The following is a 21,554-nucleotide window of genomic DNA, read 5'->3' on the forward strand; positions in this document are numbered from 1 at the left end:
ATACCTCAAATATCCGATCCTACATGGTACACAAATTTTGTACCCTACATTGATGCAGGGGTTTTTAAGCAAAGGGTATTGGGTAATAGGAATGGGTGGGCGAGCCAGAAAATAAGTTAAGCATTAGAAAGGAATAATGGGCACGTGCAGAATCTGTTTGATAAAATGTCTGAAAGGGAAACCATATATTTCACTATTTTCTCCCTCTTTCCATCATCATATGCCGCTGCCTTAGGTGGGTGCCTTCCACGCCAGCCTTCATCATGCAAACATTTTCAAACTCATCATCCAATCCAAAACCATAGCTAAAATAACCCATCAATTTTATTTCCAAACAAAAATGAAAATCATTAAATTCAACTCCCTCCCAAGTTAAAACCATCGTTAGTCTCAGCATAGTTCAACTTATTCAACGACTTTAAAATGTTAGATGTTCGGATATTTCCATCCTTATAATTCTATTTATTATAATCTCTATCGATTAAACTTACTAGAAATTAGAGGGAACTACATAAGAAAGAAGAAGGAAATTACTCGAGTCTATAAGCTTTTCTCGATAGAAGCATTACTTAATTGGTCTTGACACATGAATATATCTCAATAAACTCAAAAATCTTTAAAAGAAAAAAAATTATTTATTGTTATATCTATCAAATTAATTACTTTGCTAAAAATATGGTCAATAACATAAGGAAAGAGGAGACAACAAGTACTTAATATAAGGTTGATGAAGTAGGATCAAAGTCTAAAACTTTTTTTTTCCAATCTAAAGATTCTTTAAATCGTTAAGATACATGCATCCGACAAAACAAAAAAAACAAAAAAACAAAACAAAACAATTCGATTTTCTTGCTTTTAGCCTCTCATTGAATTCAAAAAAGAAAAAAAGAGATCTAAAAGTTTTATTTATTGTAATCTCTATTGAATAAACATGCTAGAAAATAAGGAGAATTACATAAAGAAGAGGAGAAAAAAAAATTACTTGATATAAGGCTGACGAAGTAGAAGAATACTCGCACTTTGAATCTCAAGTTTCTAAAATCTTTTTTCCTTTTTTTTTTTCCTCCACTACACAAAATGCTTCAAAAATCTTAGGCGTGACAAGCCTAAGTGGGGTGCATTATCATGATATTTATGATCTCTCTGTTTTTATGTTTTTTTTTTTTTTTTCTTTTTTTCTTTTCAAGCCCCCCCAAGCTTCTGGCTACTTCCACGTCATCATCCCTATATCTCTCTCCTCATTTTTTTGATTTTTTTTAATTGAAAAGAGAAGAGGAAAAAGAAATTGAAAAAAAAAAAAACAAGTCAACCCCACATTTCATTCACTCTCATTAACCAATTGAATTCCTCCACATCATCATCATCTTCCCTTTTGCCACGTGGCCTACATAATTATAATTCCATCTAACTCCCTGACTAGAATATTTCTTTTTATCTACCGCGCGCCGCCGCATTCCCCTGTCTTTTTCCGGCGAGCGGTGAATGTCTGAAACACAACGCTTCCGAGTGCCGGAAACTCATCCGCCGTACAACTCCGACATTTCAACCCAAGTGGCTCCAACGCTCCGGCCACCCTCGCCCAAACCCGATTCGATGCCGTAGTCGTCGACACCGACACTTTCGCCGGCCGGAAAACCTGCACCGCCCTCTTCAACGTCCGAACCAAATCATCGCCGTCGTAAATCGAACCAATACATTCAAAACTAGCATAACTATACCCGTCCTCCGGCGTAACATGAATCGTGGAATACCGATCACCGTCGATTCCATTCATCGAGTAACCACAAGGATCAAAAGCAAAATCACAAACAAGAGCATTAGGATTAATCTTATTAATCCCAGAAATTTCCGTCATCTCTTTTCCAGCAGCATCGCCGGATTTCCCATCACCAGGACGACGGAAAAACTTCCTAGCCAAATTCCGATCAAGCTCCGTCATACAAACTTCGACGGTGTAAAAATCACTCGAGAAATGAACGAAACGAGTTTGATCACAAGCAGAGAACACGTGCCAAGCATGTGAGGGGAGGAGATTAGAAGGCATAACGGAAGCTTTACGGTAACAGAGATGGTTAGGAAGGGAATTTTCTAAGTACACAACTTCTTCGTGAAAGGAAGTGTGCGGGAAAGGCTGTGATAGAGGAAAGATAAAGTTACCGCGAGTGTAACAACAGGAGACAAGTGTAAGGTTGAGATTAAGAGCGTGATGGATTAATGGACGGATGGATTTGAGTAGTTGAGTGGTCCCACAGGTTTTGATGATGATTTTGGTTGGGTAAACGAAAAGGCTTGATTCGGATAAAACGTAGGCGTCAAAGTAATGGTTACCAACGGCGGAGACGACGGTGCATTGGACTTCGTGTAGGACTTGTTGTAGAGAATCAAAGGGGAGTTGGCGGAGGCCCATGTTGGAGAAAATTGGGTCGTCGCCGGAGAAATTGAGTTCTAAGCGTTTTTCGAAGCCTTCGAAACCGGAAAGGGCCATTATGGTAAAATAAGAAAAGAAGAGGGGGGGAAATTGAGAGAATGGGAAAAATTAGGGTGAGAGAGAGAGGAAAGGGAGAGAAGGGAAATTTATAGGGGATGGAGGGGAAAATGGGTTAAGGGTTAGAGAGAGAGAGAGGGAAGGGGTTGGGTTTAAGAGAGCATGCGGATGAGGCAACCAAGAATAATGATTGTGGGCATTATAATGAAGTGAAAATAAGAGATGATAATGCTACAACTACAAAACAATGAACAAAAAACATTTAAAATAAACACACAAAATCTCATCTCTCTCTGCTTCCTGACTATTTTTATACACAACTAAAGGGAGAGGGGGGAAAAATATTCACCAAAACAATTCAAACAGTGGAGAGTTTGATATACATATATATATATATTTATCGATACGTAAGATGACGGATCGAACTTATGACTCTAGGATTGATAGTATATATTTGATGTCGGTTAAACTATACTTTATTTAGTGTCAAGAGATTGCGTTTAGATATTGCAAGTTTAATTCTTTAATGAGTTCTTGCTCCTCCAAATATTGTTAAAATTGTTTTCTCTTATGTGTTAAATGATATATACGTGTGTATTGCATTTTGACAAATTTGATCTCTCTATATTTCTCTAGTTATGTATTATACACAAGCAAAGGGAGAGAGGGTAAAATGACCAAAACAATTCAAAGAAAGAGTGGAGAGTTTGTGATATCCATCTTAATATATCTCACTTTCATCATACACAAAAAAAAAAAAAAAAAGAGTTTTCTTTATTGAGAGGAAATTTTCAATTTTGACATTTAAACTTGTGAATTTGTATCAATTACCATTATTAATTGATAGTATAGGGTTTTATCTTAAACTCAATTGACAATGGGAGGAATAGTCTATCTATCTTATAAGAAGTGTAATATCTCTAATTGATTTGTCCAATATGATATTCTTAACATGCCCCTCCAAGATGGTACCTCTTTTGGGTTCACCATTTTCTTGATTAATCTCAATTTTTTTTTATTGAACTAAACACTTGTTTGAGTTTTATGGGCTTTAATACCATATTCGATAGTATAGGGTTCCGTCTCAAAACTAATTGGCGATCCATCTATCTTATAAGGAGTGTGATAATTATAAACTTTCAACTTTAGAAATTTGCACATCAAAATTAGATAAGTTTACATTAAATGTTTAAAAAGCATTGTAATTTAACCCTTTAATGAGTTCTCGATCCAAAAATTATTAAAAAAAGTTTTCTCTTAGGTATTGAATGAATTATATATATTATATTGATTTTTTTTCTAGTACAATAATTACATAGTGGGGGATTGAGTCTTCAACCTCTTGGATTAGAGTACATGTCAATACTATTGAGCTAAACTCACTTTAACATAATTTGTGTATATATTGAATTGTGACCCATTCAATAGTTAAATTTGGGCATAATTTGTTAAACTTATCTAGTGTGCACAACTTTATTTATAGAAATTAATGAGTTTTGGAGAATTTTTACACTACTTTTTTGTGGTTAATTAGCTAGTAAGTTAGTAGAAATTGAAATAAAGGTCAAAGTTAATATTGATTTAAATTTAGGGTTCAAATTGATAGAGCCTAGTAAAAATTATTTTAATTCCTAATTTTTTTTAGGTTAAATTATAAATTTGTTTTCTAATTTTGGACTGTGCTTACAAACTTCTTGAATTCTAAGAAGTGTTTACCATTATTGTGTTAAAATTTCTATTTATATTATTCTTTAAACTATTTTATACGTTGTTACCTTTTTATTTTTATAGTTTGTATATATTAAGTAAAGTTTTTTTTTTTTACTTCATTGATCTATTAAACACAAAATTAAAATGATATAGATCTTTTAGACATTTTAAATACAATCTTAAAAGTTGATTAGACTAAACACTTGTAATTTAACTTAAAAGGAAGTCATTACATTTAGTAAATGTTTAATTATGAACAAAAATTCTAGGCAAACTTGGAAATTGGTTTTCTTTGGGAGCACTATAATGCATAAACCATCCATTAATGATTGATATTAGATCAAAGTGGACAGTCTAAACTAAACTAATCACTCCATTAGTTTCTTTGATTAGTATTAATTAATTTAAACTATTACTAATTAACCATCATATATGCATCCAAAATTGCCTAGCTAGTAATTTAATTAATTTAAATTAGATTAATCACTCACCTTTTTGGTTTTGTTTTGTTAAGGCAATTGGATTAACTCAATTATATTTCTCAACAGAAACATGTTTTTCCAATACCCAACAACTAATTTACATTATAATTATTTTATGTGTGATGTGTAGCTAGTTAATTATGGTACTGGTTATAAGTAATTTCCTTTGAATAAAATATTTATTATTGTTTCAACTTGTGTGAAGGGAAAAAAAATTGTGATGATTAATGTGACAATATCATACATATTCTTCCTTTTTCTATCAATGCCCTAGAAATTTGGATCTAGTTTTCATATTAAAATTGCATGAGAATTGATGTTCAAAGAACAAACATTGATAATATAATGTTATAAAATAGAGCTTAATTGATGTTTTTGTGTCTCAAAACAACATGATCAAAATTTTCCTTTTAGAAGTAGTTTGTATAATTCATAGCTTTTTTTTTTTTGGGGGGGGGGGGGGGTGGGGGGGGGGGTGTTCGGGGTCCCTAAGAAAGTGAGACTTTTACCAAGTTATATAAAACAAAGTTGAAAATTTAATAAAATGATAGGGGAAATACATTTCCTAAATAAGTTTATAATTGGATTAATAGATGCAAAATATGAAAAATTAACATTCAAATTTTATTTTAATTTCTAAAATGTTGGACTTGTTTTATTTTGTATTTTATTAGTTTTAAATTGTTTTATTTTATCCCCAATCTTACATTTAAAAAAAATGTATTTTAGTTTTTATTGTTTTGGTTAATTAAGAAACGATTAGAGTTTAATCATTTAAAAAATTATCAATAAATCAAATTAGATTCCATTAATGAATTATAGGTATATTTTTACTTAATTCCATTTCAAAAAAACTCAAATCACCCCAACAAAAACATTCTTCTAAAAAATCAGTTACTATCTATTTGGGATTCTCTTTTTCCTCATTTGTCTCTAATGTACAACAATCATGGCAAAATCATGCATGGATAATTTTAAAACGAAATTTTAATGGGTCTAAATTAATTTATTTAGGAAAGTTTAGAGCTTAAATTAATACAATTATTAATTTGAGATTTTATTTGATACAACTCGTCAAAGTATAAGTGGTCTTTTGTTTCGTGGGAATCCAAGATTCTCATAGAGTGGATATCTAGATTAACATGTGATACCTCCATGATGGTATGATATTGTCCACTTTGGACATAACTCTCATAACTTTGCTATGGGTTTCTTCCCAAAAGATCTTATAAAATTGGAGATAGTTTTCCTTACTTATACACCTATGATCATCCCTTTACTTAACCAATATAGGACTTTGGTCGCATTCCCAACAATCCTCTCTTCGAACAAAAGACCATCAAGCCTCCCCTCAAACAGTCATCCATCTATCTAACTCTTATCTAGGCTAACCCCTCTTCAACGAAGTATCCTGCCTATTCGATAATGTTCAACCACGGATCATACCATGACTATTGTCAAGGCTCCATACATCTCTGTTCAACACTTGAAGATTCTACCTGGTTAAGTTAGAGGCATGGCTTTTATATCACTTATTGGAGGGGGGGGAAAAAAAAAACAACCTCCCACTTTACTGCATGAATGAGCAAAAAAATAACAAAGAAATTAAAAATAAAGTAATAAAACTAGAAATACAAAAATTTTCATAGAAAACCCAAAACTGTGAGGAAAACCATGACCCAATAGAAAGACATTCACTATGTACAAAAAATTATTACAATCACATAGAATAATTCTCTCCCAATTCCAATTATAAGAGCACTCTCTCAAAGTTTTTATACTACATTTTTTTTCCATTCTTAAACTAGAGAATACAAAAAGAAGTTTAATTACAGTTAGCATACTTAAAGTTAAAGTATTTATAGGTATAGGCTTCTTTTTATAGTGCTTTGAGCCCATGATTTTTTTTAATCTTTCTATAAATATGAGACAACTCGAATTCTAATATTTTACCAAAACCCAACAAACAGCCCCTTTTAAACTTTTTGCTCCTCTCTTTCTCTCTCCCTCTCTCTCTATATATACCACTATTTTTTATTTACATTTTATAACGAAAATAAATACTTTCAACCATATTTATCACTATTTTTTGTTATATGATTGTTGTTTATATATTTTTTTTTAGAAATATTCAAATTCAAATTTAATTTTATAAAAAGATCTTAAATTAATATATATTATTTTCTTGAGAAAAAAACATATAAAAATATATAAATTACGTTAATTTAAAAATAAATTCAAATTAATAAAAATAGATATATTATATAAGTTCATATTGTATTAAATTAATTATAAATTAATGAATAGCCATTATGTAAATGAGATATTCTTAAGTAGAAATACTACGTAATAGACATAGTTATCCAAGTGTTTCTAGATATCTGTAAAAAAACATTCCTACAAAACAAATATACTTATCTAAAGATATCAGACACCTGTAATTTTGAATGTCTATAATTCTGGACATCTAAAGATTTTGATAATCTACATTTCCAAAAAACAAATGACCTCAGACGGTATTAAATTGGTTTTTCCCTAATAAATTTCACGATACAATATATTGAGATGTCCATGAGGTGAGGTAAGATTGGAGATGGCTTTCCCATCACATCCCTACCAACCATTTCATTTTCTATCCTCGCTAAATTCTTCACATGGAATTTACGAGGATCAACTGTTCCCCACTTTAAAAAAAAAAAAAAAAAAGAAAAAAAAAACTTAAATCACTATGGAAAATTTTTAATTAAATTTTTCTCTAATTTGTGACAAAGATAGATATCGTATAATTAAAATGTTTAATTTTCATAATTTTAAGAATTAAAAATTTAAATATTACAACAATCTTTTTTATTCCCTATACATATAAATCGTAATAAAGTCAGTTATAACTTACTTAAAAAACTTTCACAGTAATGTTATATATATATAGTTTCTCACAGTGGGTATATATAGAGCTTCAAAAGAAAAAACAGTGGGTTATAAGTTATTTAACTCCACTCCCACAGTAGGCTTTTATATATATATATATATAACTTCTCAAAGTAGTATATATACATTATATTTTTTTAATCGAGGTGATGCAGGAGACAGAGACGGGGAATATTCCCCGTCTCCATCCACCTTTAACCAATGAGGGAAAGATTCTTCTCACTTCCTCCCATTCTCCTTCTAATTGGAGATTCCCTATCCGGTTTAAGGTAGGTCACACGGGACTCTTATTATGAAAGTTAAATGGACATCTCTAACAATATGGACTTATCTAACAACGTGCAGTTTTAATACTTAAAAAAAAAAAGAAAAAAAAAAGCAAGTAGTAGGAAATCTAGAGACCAAAATCAGAATCAAAACCTAAATAATTATGAGCACATATATATATGTGATTTTAAAATAAAAGAAAAATCAATAATGAAATAGAATAGGCTATGCCCTTTTGAAAGAAAGAGAGAGAGAGAGGAAGGGACAAGGTGATGAAGGAACAGTACAAATTCATGAAAGGAACCTAAATTCAGAGGGACAACATATGTTTGTCTATTCCTAAGAAAGCAAAGAGAATATATATATTATCAATTCACTAAAAAAAAAAAAAACAAGACGTGCCCAAAAACATTATCAAAATGCATGCCCTCTCTCTCTCTCTCTCTTTATATACATATATATGTAAATAACATAACAAATATCCCACCAAAGGGGAAACATAAAAACAACATTAATCCATTTAATTAACATCCAATTAATTAGGTCAAATGAAACAAGCAAAAAAAACATTTTTTTCTCCTTTTTTTTCTCTCTCTCTCTCCTCTCTTTCCCCATGCAATCCAAACACACATGATATATTTTGGGTAATTAAAGGAGGGGTTTATAAAAGCAAAATAAACTGATGGGTTAATTAAAATGGTGGGGGAGATTTTTCATTAATTAAGCAATGAGTTTAATGATTCTAAAAAGCTGATTAAACAAAGAGGAGAAGTTATTAAGGGAGGGGAACAGTGTAAATGAGAAGGGAGAGCGAAAAGGAAGTAAAATGAGTGTGTTTTTTTGAAGAGCTTTTGGAACAAGATTATTGAGTGCCGTCAAAAATGTGCTACTACTTGACATTTCGTTTTCCTATTAATTCTTAGCTTTTAATTTAAGACTATAGCACACAAAGATTAGGTCAATTATTGAATTATTCTCTCCACCATCATCAAAAAAAAAAAAACCCCTCCTTGGAAATAACAAGCTTCTTCTTCTTCCATTCATTATTGTTATGTATAACATATTTATGTCATAAATCTAGAGAAAACATTGTTGTTTTCGTAATTATGTTATTTACGTTTTTAATTTCAGGGTTTTGAGATGTATGCTATATAAGACACTTTTGTATACCATATAAATCTTTGTGTTGATTATCTATTATTTACATTTTCTGTTTATATTTAATCGTTGATTTCATAATATGAGAGAATATAAAAATATTTGGATAAAGATTGAGAAGACATTCGAGGGAGAAACAAATGACACTTAGGGAACTATAAAGTGGATCTATACATGACTCGTGATTTACTTGTCTATTACATGTCTTATAAAACATTTTACTCGAGATAATTTCTTAAAGTTTAATTGAGATAGGATATGAAGTATTAAATATAATATTAAATTTACTTTTATTTACCAACTTAAGTTTTTAGGTCAATATGTGATTTATTATAGTATCAAAGTAAGAGGTAATGTATTCAAACCCTTTTACCCATCAACTTAAGCTTTTATGTCAATGGATGATTTAACACACAACAATGAAAAGGATAAATTTTCGAAGAGAAGACCATTATTCATTTAAGAGACAGTTGAAGGAGTGAGTCTAGATTTACTCGTACGTCATATATAAATAAAACTAAATTAATCTAAATAATTGCCCCCAACTTTGCTTTGAATAATTTACATGTCATTTAATAAAGAAAAAAAAAGAAGTATTATTGAGTGTTAAATTTATAGAATAAAAATTGGTTAGGTTTGGGGGAATGATGCAAAAATGTATGGAGTGATGAATAGGTGAGATGGGGTGTGGCTGGCATCTTCCATTATGACCACAAATTTCATCTTATTTGATATTTGAAACTGCATGCGCACCCACCAAACTCAAATGCCAATACTCCAATTCTTCAAATCCAACCCAAACCACTTCTACTTCAATCTACCCCTTTCTTTTCTATAACCCATTAAACTAAATAAATTCAAATTCATTTAATTCTAATGATTTTACTTTTCATTACCAACATACTTTATATATTCTAGTTTTTTTTTAAACAAAAAAAAAAAAAAATATACCCAATTTTGTTAAGATAAAAGTGTGTATACCTCTTTTTAGAAAAGATTAACCAATGTTTTTAAATGCTCTCTTCTTCTTTTAAAGAATGAAACTTATATCATACATGTCAATTTACTTTAAGGTCATGTTATTGTTGATTTAGCATATATAGATAATGTGAAATATTTAGTGGACTTTTCCCTTTTTAAATATATATAATAATATTGTTTTTTCCTTTTCTTTTTTCAAAAAGTGGTCAACTAAAAACCACCTTTGGTTATCAATCTTTTTCATGAAAAGTCCAACTCCAAAAAACACTAAATCTTAAAACATAAAGGAAAAAAAACAATAAAATTTGTATTCTACTGGTTACACTTAATTCATGCTTTCCTTTAAGCATAATTATAAAAAGAAAAAAATTATTTAAAAAATTGTTATGTGAAAATTTTTTATGAGACAATTATCTAAGTTTCGTGTAGACGCCACCTAAGTTTTTCTATTCTCAAATTCACCCTATAGATTTTATATATATATAATAATATAATTTGGGTTTTGTGAAGGAGGGGGTGGTGGGTCCCACAAGGCATACTTTTGGCTTTTTGGGAACAGCATAAGGATTTAGCACACTCAAAAATCATGGATTTTCCCATCTCCAAACTCTATGATTGGGTCCCACAAATCGGCCTTATGTGCCCCCGACAACCACCATAAGTGGGCCCAGATAACCACAAATCATCCGACGTGTGTCCCAACAGCTCAACTTAGTGGGCCCACAGACGCCCCTGTTTTGTCTTTTTGCACTTCGACATGTCGTCCCCACTTTCGGACACTTTTGTGTTTGTGCGACAATCGGCACAGTGCTAACAACAATTTAGCTGATAGCCGCCATATATGGATTTGGGTTTTGCACGCCTTAAAACACCATTCAACAACACACACATGTGCCGATTTGCTCCCATTCAAAAAAAATTTAAAGAAAACAATTGAGAATTAACAAATTACAAAAACCACTCCTACCGTAATAGTTATAATTATAATCTAAAACTTTCATTTGTAAACATTGAGTCATTTATCTTTCAAATATATATATATATTGAGCCATCAAACTTGCATAACGGTAGAAATTATACAAATTGTATAAGTTTGAAGGTTCAATTTTTTTTTTTATCTTTTAGAGATTCAATTTCAACAATTATTGTAAATTTGAGTATTCAAGTTTATACTTATACAAACTTGCGAGCTTAATTAATGTAATTGAAAGTGAAAAATACATGAAGGTAATGCTACGCTAGATGAAGATGTTAAATAAGATGTTTTAACACTTTTTAACACAACACAGAGAAAAGAATAAATCAGACATATCAAACACAAAAAATTGTTAACCTGGTTTGGTGAATACCACCTACATTCAGGAGGCAGTGTGCCCAAAAAACGATAAATCTACTAATGTAAAGTAAAACAATTACAACGTTATACTTATTTGTTGATTATGACAATAATAGTGATACATGTATAGCTCTACTCTCAAACTAATACTTGGGCTCCCTCTCTATATTACTTAGGCCCCTCTTATAATACAAGAATTTTGGGCTTTAATGTCGGTTGAAAAAAAGAAAACTGGATGTATAATGTCGGTTTTTTTTTTTTAATAAAAAAGTGGATCTTTAATGTCGGTTTTAAACTGACATTGAAGATAGGCTACAATGTCGGTTTAAAATTGACATTGTAAATACCCATTTATTTTTGAAAATATATTTTCTCTTCCAACATTGTAGCTATACCCCATTTATTCTTCCCCTTTAGTAAAAACCCTAAATTTCATTTCTCAAAATTTCTTTTTCTCCCTCCTTTCTCATAAATTTTCTCTCCCCTAAAACTCTCTACCCTTGCCCCACTATCTTCGTCGGTACGTTGCCCTCACCATCTGTTCCATCAACTCTATCAAGCTCCACCGGCTCCGTCAGATCTACCATGGTTCGTTCATTAGATCCATCAGGTGTTATTCGTTCGTCAGATTCGTCAAGCTCTCCATCGCCCGTTTTGGTTTACGGTAATGGCATCGTCCCTGGATGAATAGCTCGTCTCCAAAGCTTCCAGAGGAAAGCATCGCATTCTCACCGAACTCAAGTGTCTTGAACAAGAACTCAGAAGCATTTCTCTGATAGTTCAATCATTTGCCTGTTATTAATCTTCATATGAAATTCTGGTACAATGATAGCAAAAATAGTAAGACACGACATTAGAGAAATTAAGCTTGTCTTGTTTGCTATCTATATGATGCTCACGAACAAAAAGCTATGAATATTTTGTTTTGAGATTTGGTATATGTTTTGTTTTCATTCATTTGCAAACTTTGATTCTCGACGATATGAATATTATGTTATTTTATAAACAAATGTCTCGGGAGAATGATTTTAAGTTGTTATATAGCTATTCCACAGGCACAATTCTTTGGTTTAAACTCTTCGAAGTTGTTGAAGAAGTGTAATAACACCATGAGGGTGATCATAAATGGATATGCAGCACAGGCTAGCACAACAACCACTTCTGAGAATATTCTTGAGTGGGTAAAAAAGGATAAAAGGAGATTGCTTCATGTTGTCTATCGTGTTGGAAATTTGGAGAGGACTATAAAGTATGTATAGTTTTCAATATACTAAAGATTGGAAATATGCAGCGGAGGAGTTTTTGAAGGCATACCCAGAAGATATTATTGTTCATTGTGAGTCTTTCAATGTGATCTTCTTTTACTTTTAACAATTAAATTAAACACGAGAGAAAGGAAGCTTACTCTTTGCATATTTTCATCTAGTTGTCACTGTTTTTGTCTGAATACCTACTTTTAGAAATACAATGTCTTCAACCTTGTCAATGTTATAAACTTCAACCAATCAGAATTACCACATCATTAATTTAAATTACGTCAGAAATCTCTATCTTGATCCTACGAAAAATTAAGCTAGGATGAAGAATCAAATGGAAGACGTTTACCAACATTCTTATTTCCACCTTGTGAATATCTCTAACTATCTCAAACCTCTCACACAATAATAGATGAAGTTTTCCAATATGTATAAAAGAAAATGGAGAAACAAAGAAAAATTCAAGCAAACTCAAAGTAAGCACTTGTGTTCAAATCATTAATAAAGAAGTTTATTGCAACCTCATGGGTAAAGGCAAATATATATCTTCCAAACATCTGAAGAAGTAAAAGAACTAGGCAACAACACTAGGAGACAAGAAAGCAAACAATGGATGTTTCATGGTAATATAAGATTCTTGCTTCTCAGACAAATCAACTTCCCCAGCAGCCTTCCACTTGAAATTCCACACCAAATTCCCAACAAAATATTCCAAATGCAATAACCCCAATGTAAATCCTGGGCATATCCTCCTCCCAGCCCTAAATGGCATCATCTTTATTTCCTTAGTCCCTGTTATATCAACTTCCAACTCAATCCCTCCCTCTAACCTATCATTCAAGAATCTCTCCGGCTTGAACGCCATCGGTTTCGACTATACATTCACATCCCAACTGTTGTTGATTGCAAAGGTAATTGTGAGAGAGTAATTGCAATGCGTAGCAGTTAATACTTATTTTACTATTAATAACATATTAGTTTTGTTAAGTTATAAGCTTTCAAATTTTCTAGTTTTTTTATCTATATTAACCCTTAATATAACATAGTATTGTTCTGTATTAACACAATATCTATTGTTCTGTATTAACACAATATCTATCCTTCTTTTTTATGTATATAAAAAATAGTAGCAGTAAATTATTGTGGTAAAACTCTTGCATGCTATGATTGAATTATGATGGTCAAGTAGCTAAATATCCATGATTTATCCACGTCTTGCATGAAGGGCACAAAGTGCATGTTTTAGATTAAAATAATTCTTGCTGTGTAGAAAATCATTCCAGAATACATCTTTATTGACCCAAAATCAATTTCATATTTAATTTTATACTTTTAAATAAATTATCCACGTCTTCTTTAGTTATACTCCTACGAGTTTAGCTTTAGTTCATATTGATTGAAGTTGCCTTACATTTGTGTTCTCTCAATCTCTTCCTCTACCATAACATGATGTATATTGAAACTCTCCTTGTAGGTTGGTCTTGGAATTCAAAATAATGTAGTTTGGTTATCCATTATGTCATCTCCCTCACCTCCATGATCTATTGAATTTTAAAAAAGGTAATTTGGTTATCCATTATGACATCAACAAAATAGTTTATATTCATTCTATTGGATATTTAGTGTTAATAGGACCATTTGCTTTTCTGCTTGAATGTCCCTTCGTTAAGAGTGTGTGCTTATGATATGACATGTTTTTGGATGTTTTGCTTATTAGTTGATTCTGTTGTAGGACAATAGTACACGTTTGTAGTATCAATTGGGTCTAGAGGGCATTGGACTAGCGTAGTTGGCTAAAGAACAGTTCTTAAAGGTGCTTTTCTGCTTAAATGTCTCTTTGTTCTTGTTTTCTATCCCTAAAACTTGCCTGTGGATTTTTTTTTTTTTTTAGTTTCTATATTGTTTGATTGTAGAGAAAAGACATCAAGAAAGAGGTAAAATGGGTATGTTTCTATAGTGGACACTTTGAACAAGTGGAAAAAGAAAGAGGCAAAATGGGTATTTGGGTTTGTTTACTTCAAGATTTTTGTTCTAGTTTAGTACATGAGTATGTTTATTTCAAGCTATAACTTATAGTCTGGCAATGTTAGTTTAATAATTTTGTATGTATATATAATTTTGGGGGAGGTTTCTTTAGACATTCTTCACGTAGGGTAGTGTAGGAATTTTGGGGGAGGTTTTTGTTTTTTGTTTTTTTAGTTTGCTTTGATATTACTTGGAATTTAGTTTAGGGATAAAATTATAAGTCTCCGACTAAGATCTGTTCAAACTCCCATTTGTTCAAGATCTTGAAGATCTATTTACAACAATATCACAGAGGTTTTTTCCTTTTTTTCTTTTTCTAAGACTTTCCCTACAGATTAAAAGGGTTTTATTTGAAGGGTTTGCGGAGCCTACAAAGCATACCCTTAGTCAGATCCGTGGCCTGGGACCCTATGTGAAAAGATTAAGAGTTCATTCATTTTCCAAACTTCTTTATTGTAACATTCTGCAAGGTTTATCTCTCTCTCTCTTTCTCTCATTTTTACTTTTCTTCTCTTTTCTCCTTTTATCATTCATTTAGCTTACTGTTTAGTATTTATTGTTCCAATGCTTGCTTGCTTCTCATTTCTTATGCTAACTACTTGTGTTTGTTGCCTTTTGAAATCACTTCTTTCTGTAGATTTTGTGGTTTATTGTGATATTTGTTTGGATTGATGGAATTTTGAATTTTATTAAGTTTTTGTTTTTTGGCTTTTCATTTCATTGATAGGAACTAAGTCCATGAATTTGGAGGTATAAGATCGAATGCCCATGTGACAACTTTTGAGATTTGAAGTTAAGTGAGTAATCAGATTTGAGTTTTGTAAATCATTATTGTTTATGTTGTTTGTTCTGTTGAGAGAATATTGTTGTTTGAATATTATTGGAAGTGCATTTCTTTGAACAGGTGTTAAAGTAAAACTTTTTTTGTATTGTTGCGGTAATGCTGTCATATTGCCGAAATTTTTCTAAAACATAAGAGTTATAAAGTTAGTTGCAGGTTAAAATATGGTAATGTTCCTTAGTTTAGCATTGAAATTTGAGATCATTACAATGACTATTGTGCAACTATGGTAGTTGTTTATGGGTTGGGTTCATTTCATTTGTTATTTATAAATTGTTTATATTAACATAACTTATACTTGTTTGTATATACACTCTCATATGACATCGCTCGCATGAGTACAACTACTACAAGAATTATGGGCTTTAATGTTATTAAAGATAGTGTTATTAAACCTCTTTAATGTCGGTTGTCTTTACACCGACATTGAAGAGGGTATACAATGTCAACTTAAAACTGACATTAAAGAGCTTTAATAATACTAACTTTAATGTCGGTTGTCAACTGACATTAAAGAGCTTTAATAACACTATCTTTAATGTCGGTTGTCAACTGACATTAAAGAGCTTTAATAACAATATCTTTAATGTCGGTTTTAAACCGACATTAAAACCCATAATTATTATCCATTTTTTTCAATTATTATGCGTTTTTTGTAAATACCATGTCTGTTTTTTCAATTATTGTCCATGTATTCAATATAATTATTGTCCAATCCATTTTTAATGTCGGTCAAAAAGTTAAAAACGACATGTCCCTAAAACAAGGTAATCAACCCGTCCATGCACAAAATAAATTCTTAATTGCTTTCACAAATCCATAATAATAAGTCACAAAAGAGGAATTGGATAATAATTTAACTCTAAAACCAAGGTAATCAACAAATTACCAAAACTCATAAGGGTTACATAGCAAAATTTAAATTTTGTTAGATTCAAACAACTTTTATTGGTGTATCAAAAAAGTGCGAGAACTTACTTTTAAACTATAAAATACAAACTAAAACTTGTAAATACCCTTCCCTCCCCCACCCACCCAAAAAAAAAAAAAAAAATGCACACACTGTAACGACCCGAGTTCATGAGGGGTACATGAATGAACCAATATCACATCTGAATGAGAGGGATCCTGAGGACATGAAAGTATGGTTAAGAAAGGCTTAAAAGAATTGAAAGTTACTACTTATACCAACAAGGTGCACCTTCCTTTTCGGTGGTTCAATCATAAGAATTTCAAAGTTAAGTGTGCTTAGCTTGGAGCAATCCTATGTTGGGTGACCCGTGTTGGTTTGTGGGGACAACTTTCACGAAGAAGCACATATCTGGTTAAACAAGAGATAACAAAAGATTCAACGATGATAATGAAGAATGAACCTAACCCACAATGCATGAATAACCCAAAAACTACCATAGTGCAACCGAACTACCAAAGGATGTCTAAGAAGTTCCATTACTATAAACCACTCAATGGAATTCATAAACAACTAAACTATGACTACCATGATAATCATATCATTCCAACACTGAATCTAATCCAAATTTTAGAACAAATAGACTTTTAAGATAAACATCTTATAAATATTACCTTGTACTTGTTATTAATGTTGTTATGAAGTTCTTTTTGTGTTAGGTGCACCTTCTCCACTTGTCAACTTCTTAAAACATGTCTAATGCAATCTTCCTATCTTCCTTTCAAATCCCCAAGAATCAAAATTTAGTCTTATACATCAAACTTGAACCTAACAAAATGAAAAACTTCACTCAAAATTATTTCATTATTGTTCAAATGAGTTAGCTCAAAAATTCTAATCCAACTAGTTTCCAAAAGAACCTAGCTCAAAAATTCGAATCCAACTAGTTTCCAAAAGAACCTTACTCTGAAATAGTTTAATTCTTATCTCAATTTTAACATATGCGAACGATGAATCAATAATGCTAAAAAGAAAGTCTAAGAATTTAGAGTGAGGTGAGGGAGATGATATAATGGATAACAAAACTACCTTCTTTTGAATTCCAAGACCAACCTACAAGAAGAGTTTCAATATACATCATGTTGTGGTAGAGGAAGAGATTGAGAGAACACAAATGTGAGGCAACTTCAATCAATATGAACTAAACCTAAACTTGTAGGAGTATAACTAAGGAAGCAGGAGTTTTCTTGAAACAGGCACAATTCTCTTAAATTCTTATAATACCAAAGCATTCCCTCTCTCAACAAACAAACAAACGAAATAGAGGCTTACAATGTCAAACATTTTGATTATTCTCATTCCCCTATAAAACTCTTCTAGTACATATATTCAAGAACCTACAAGAATAATAGATGAAATATGGAGTGCTTTCTTGGACATGAAGGAAAAATAAATAGAAAAACTATTATTATAGAAAGGTTTGGAAAACAATATTTACATCATCGGGGTTGCTAAAGCACATTTGACAAGAACAAGACTCAGGAAAATACATCCCAGTGACGAAACAATTACAATACTTGCAAATGAACAAGTAGTATAAGCAAAAATGGTGAAAAACAAGAAAGGGAACAACAAAAGATTCTTTAACTTTGCATAAGTGACTAGAGCTTTGAGCATAGCACCATCTAAAAACTAGATACAATATCCTTTATAGAATTTTTTATAAAAAACCACAATCAAATAGTTCATTTGCACTAAATAAATAAATCAAAAGAATTTTTTTTTTATTCTAATAGAGGAGCTACTTGTACAAGACTTTTTTTAGATTCATTAAACAGTGTAAAAGAAACATCTGGTAAAGTCAGTTGCTTGAAGGTGTAGTTGAGGGTTACTTTTTGCAATACTTCCACTTTCAAAGTCAATACCAAAAGGGAGGAATTGTTTCTTTCCTTGATTCTTGTGGGAATTAGAATGAAATGGTTTCCAATTTCTATGGTCTCCAACTATAGGCATTCATAATACCTATGCACACAAAGCTACATTAAACACATACAAGGTAAGGTATATTCAACCAAAAATCTATAGAAAAAGAGATCAACACTTGCAGTAGTTGGAGCTCTGAGGTATTGGATGGTACCTGGTGTTTTCTTCCAATGAAAGGACACAACTCCAATCAAGTGTATCCAAACACAATATTTAGGGGTCATGACCCAATTTCCAGCCTTAATAAAGAATCCAAAAAGTTTATAAAATATTAAGAACTTGTTAAAACACTTGAAAAATCTTTTAATACTGTAGAACAGTCTGCTTCCAAACTCAAAATTCTTCCAAACCTTAAATCTATAATCCATACATTATAGGTAGTTCAAGATTAGGCCAAAATTTTAGTAGGTATTCAAGAGCAAACAAAAAAAATCAAAGAAAAACTCACTAAACTCTCACCCACAATAGAATACGTGGCAACTCAAAGAACAGTGCAACCACAAATCCACAGATCTGTGCGGTAGTGAGGGAGATTTTAAAAAGAGAGAGAGAGAAAAAAAATCTAAGAGAATGAGAGAAAAACAAAAACCTATCGTTCGAGGTAGGTGATGATTGAAAATCCACTGCATTCAAAGGTTCGGATGGGAAGCGTACGAGCGGCAAAGGTGAGCGAAGAAGTTCCATATAAACACAGGCGTGGGTGAGGGAACTCATGAAGGAGAGAGGAAAACACCAATTAAAACCTACTGCAATCGACGGCAGTGACGGAGGAAGACCTGCATATGATCGACGAAGGTGGCGGCGTAGATGTGGCCGACGGCACTTGTGCAGCTGAGGGAGATGAAAACGACGAAGGTCGTAGGTGAGAGAACTCGTGAGGGAGAAGGGAGTCGTACAGCTAGAGTTGAAGTTCTCTTTCTTTTCGTTTTCCTATATATAACCAAATCCTAAAATTTGAAAGGGTAGCAAAAAATTGAAGGAGGGAAACAAAAAGTGAAAATTAGAGCTACAATGTCGGTTTAAAACTGACATTAAAGAACCTTTTTTTTTTTTTTTTAAGAAACCGATATTGTACATTCGCTTTAGTTTTTTCCAACTAACATTAAAGCTCAAAATTCTTGTAGTGAGATTTTTTTGGGATAGTAATGACACTCCAAAGTAGACAACCAACTCTCTCATTCTTTAGTTATTTTTTTGTATTTGTTGAAAGTTAAGTTGTATATACAAAAGCAATTAAGATTTTATTTTGGGATTTTTTTGATACATAAGCAACCAACTACTACTTTGTAAGCAGCCGATTTTGTTTTTCTCTTTAGGAGCTAACTATTATTCATATTTTGTGAGCAAGACTTAGTTGTATTTGTTGAGATCTTAGTATATAAAAACAATTCTTATTTGTGGATAAATTATTATAATGTCATTTTTAACTTTTTGATCGACATTAAACGTAGATTGGACAATGACATTTAAAAAAATGGATAATAATTGAAAAAAATGGACAATAATTCTAGGCTTTAATATCGGTTTAAAACTGGCATTAAAAGGTTTCAATGTCGGTTGACAACCGACATTGAAGATCGTGTTATAAAAGATCTTTAATGTCGGTATTAAACCGACATTAAAGATAGCTGACATTAAAGACCTTTTATAACATAAAAGCCTTTTAATGTTGGTTGACAACCGATATTAAAGCCTTTTAATGTCAGTTTTAAACCAGACATTAAAGCCCAATATTCTTGTAGTGTTAAGAACTGATACAATAGTGGACATACACTTAGGCTCCCCCTAAGTGAGAGACTCCTTCACAACGTGTTGTTTATCTTTCTTGCTTTCAAGTGAAGATCACTTCACTATATAAACCTAGGTTCCTCCTAGGTTTAGGAACCACTTTCAACTTCACTATTGGCTTGGATTATATTCTCTAAATGAGAACATTCAGACAATAAACATACACTCTTCTCCTACGGAAGAAACAAAATTTAAAGAATTCACACATGACAGCAATAATCGTCTATTGCTTTCATAAAATTGTGAATCCTAGAAATCAGATTTACAACTCTTAAATACGCAGCGAAATGGATAAGGAAACCCTAACACAATTTTGACTCCATAGAAAAGGAGAAAATAAACTCAAAAGAAGGAAAAACAAAATCTTCCCGATAAGAAAATAACAGGTTTGCATGAACCACATTTTGAGAGAACAACAAATTGTCAGAAACCATAAGTATTAAAACATTTCGTCTAACATCTACTACAGTAATATCACTCAACAACTTAAACAAATATTGTCAATTCAACAATTCTAACTGAAATTTTAAAGGTGTAATTGCAATCATCACTATATTTCAAGGATGGTTTTTACCTTTTGCGTACCCTAAAGGAAAAAAACACTCCTTAATAACTAGTAAGCCAGCCCCCTTTCCTCTGTGACTCCCAATTGCACTCATGTTCAGCACATTTTGCCTATTGCTATTCTAATATTTGCGTTGTGGGACCCACAATTTAATTTTTAAAAAACATTAAAAGTGCAAACAACAAAAGAGAAGAAATAGGAATGAAGTTTTTGGATGTTGTGAATGAAAGTTGCTTTCTCTACCAATATAAACTTGGTATATTTGTGAAGCTAAGTTTGCTAAAAGCCTATTTCTCATTTTCTCAAGTTGGTATGCATCAAAAGGTGACAACACAACTAACTAGCTCATGGTTAAATAATAACCTTCAATAATAGGTCAAACAATGATAATAGAAGCTTATTTCTAACTAAGGTTGCAAACTTGCAAGCACAATTCATGTGCTCCTCTAATGAACTAAGTTTAAGTTTAAATAGAAGTTTAGTTTCTTAAGTCTCTTTTGGTATCTATTTCGTTTTTATTTGTTCGTTTCTAAAACTTAAGCCTATTTCATCTCATCTTTTACAATGATTTGCATCTTTTTTAAATACAATGGTTAAATTCTTAGCTAAATTTCAAAAACAAAAACAAGTTTTTAAAAGCTATTTTTTTAGTTTTCAAATTTTGATGTAGTTTTTTTTAGACCATTTATAAAAAGTAGATAATAAAGGAAGAAACTTGAAGTTGGAAGTATTGTCTATAGGTTTAATTTTAAAAAATAAAAAACCAAATGGTTACAAGACGGGTCCTAAAATTTTAAGTTTGTGTTTATATATTTAATAGTTCTCAACTTCAAAAAGTG

The 21,554-nt window shown here is 31.5% G+C and overlaps 1 protein-coding gene across 1 annotated transcript; it reads right to left on the bottom strand.

Moving 5' to 3' along the window:
• Window positions 1-1,019: 1,019 nt before the first annotated feature.
• LOC120067996 (S-adenosylmethionine decarboxylase proenzyme 4) lies at window positions 1,020-2,606 on the bottom strand. Its single transcript, XM_039019654.1, has one exon. The coding sequence runs from the start codon at window positions 2,483-2,485 to the stop codon at window positions 1,436-1,438; it is 1,050 nt and encodes a 349-aa protein (XP_038875582.1). The 5' UTR covers window positions 2,486-2,606; the 3' UTR covers window positions 1,020-1,435.
• Window positions 2,607-21,554: the final 18,948 nt, after the last annotated feature.

The sequence above is a fragment of the Benincasa hispida genome, chromosome 12 (genome assembly GCF_009727055.1).
Source record: "Benincasa hispida cultivar B227 chromosome 12, ASM972705v1, whole genome shotgun sequence".
NCBI lineage: Eukaryota > Viridiplantae > Streptophyta > Magnoliopsida > Cucurbitales > Cucurbitaceae > Benincasa > Benincasa hispida.

Excerpts from the sequence above, each read along its gene's own strand:
- LOC120067996 (XM_039019654.1), bottom strand. The coding sequence starts at position 2,485 with ATGGCCCTTTCCGGTTTCGAAGGCTTCGAAAAACGCTTAGAACTCAAT.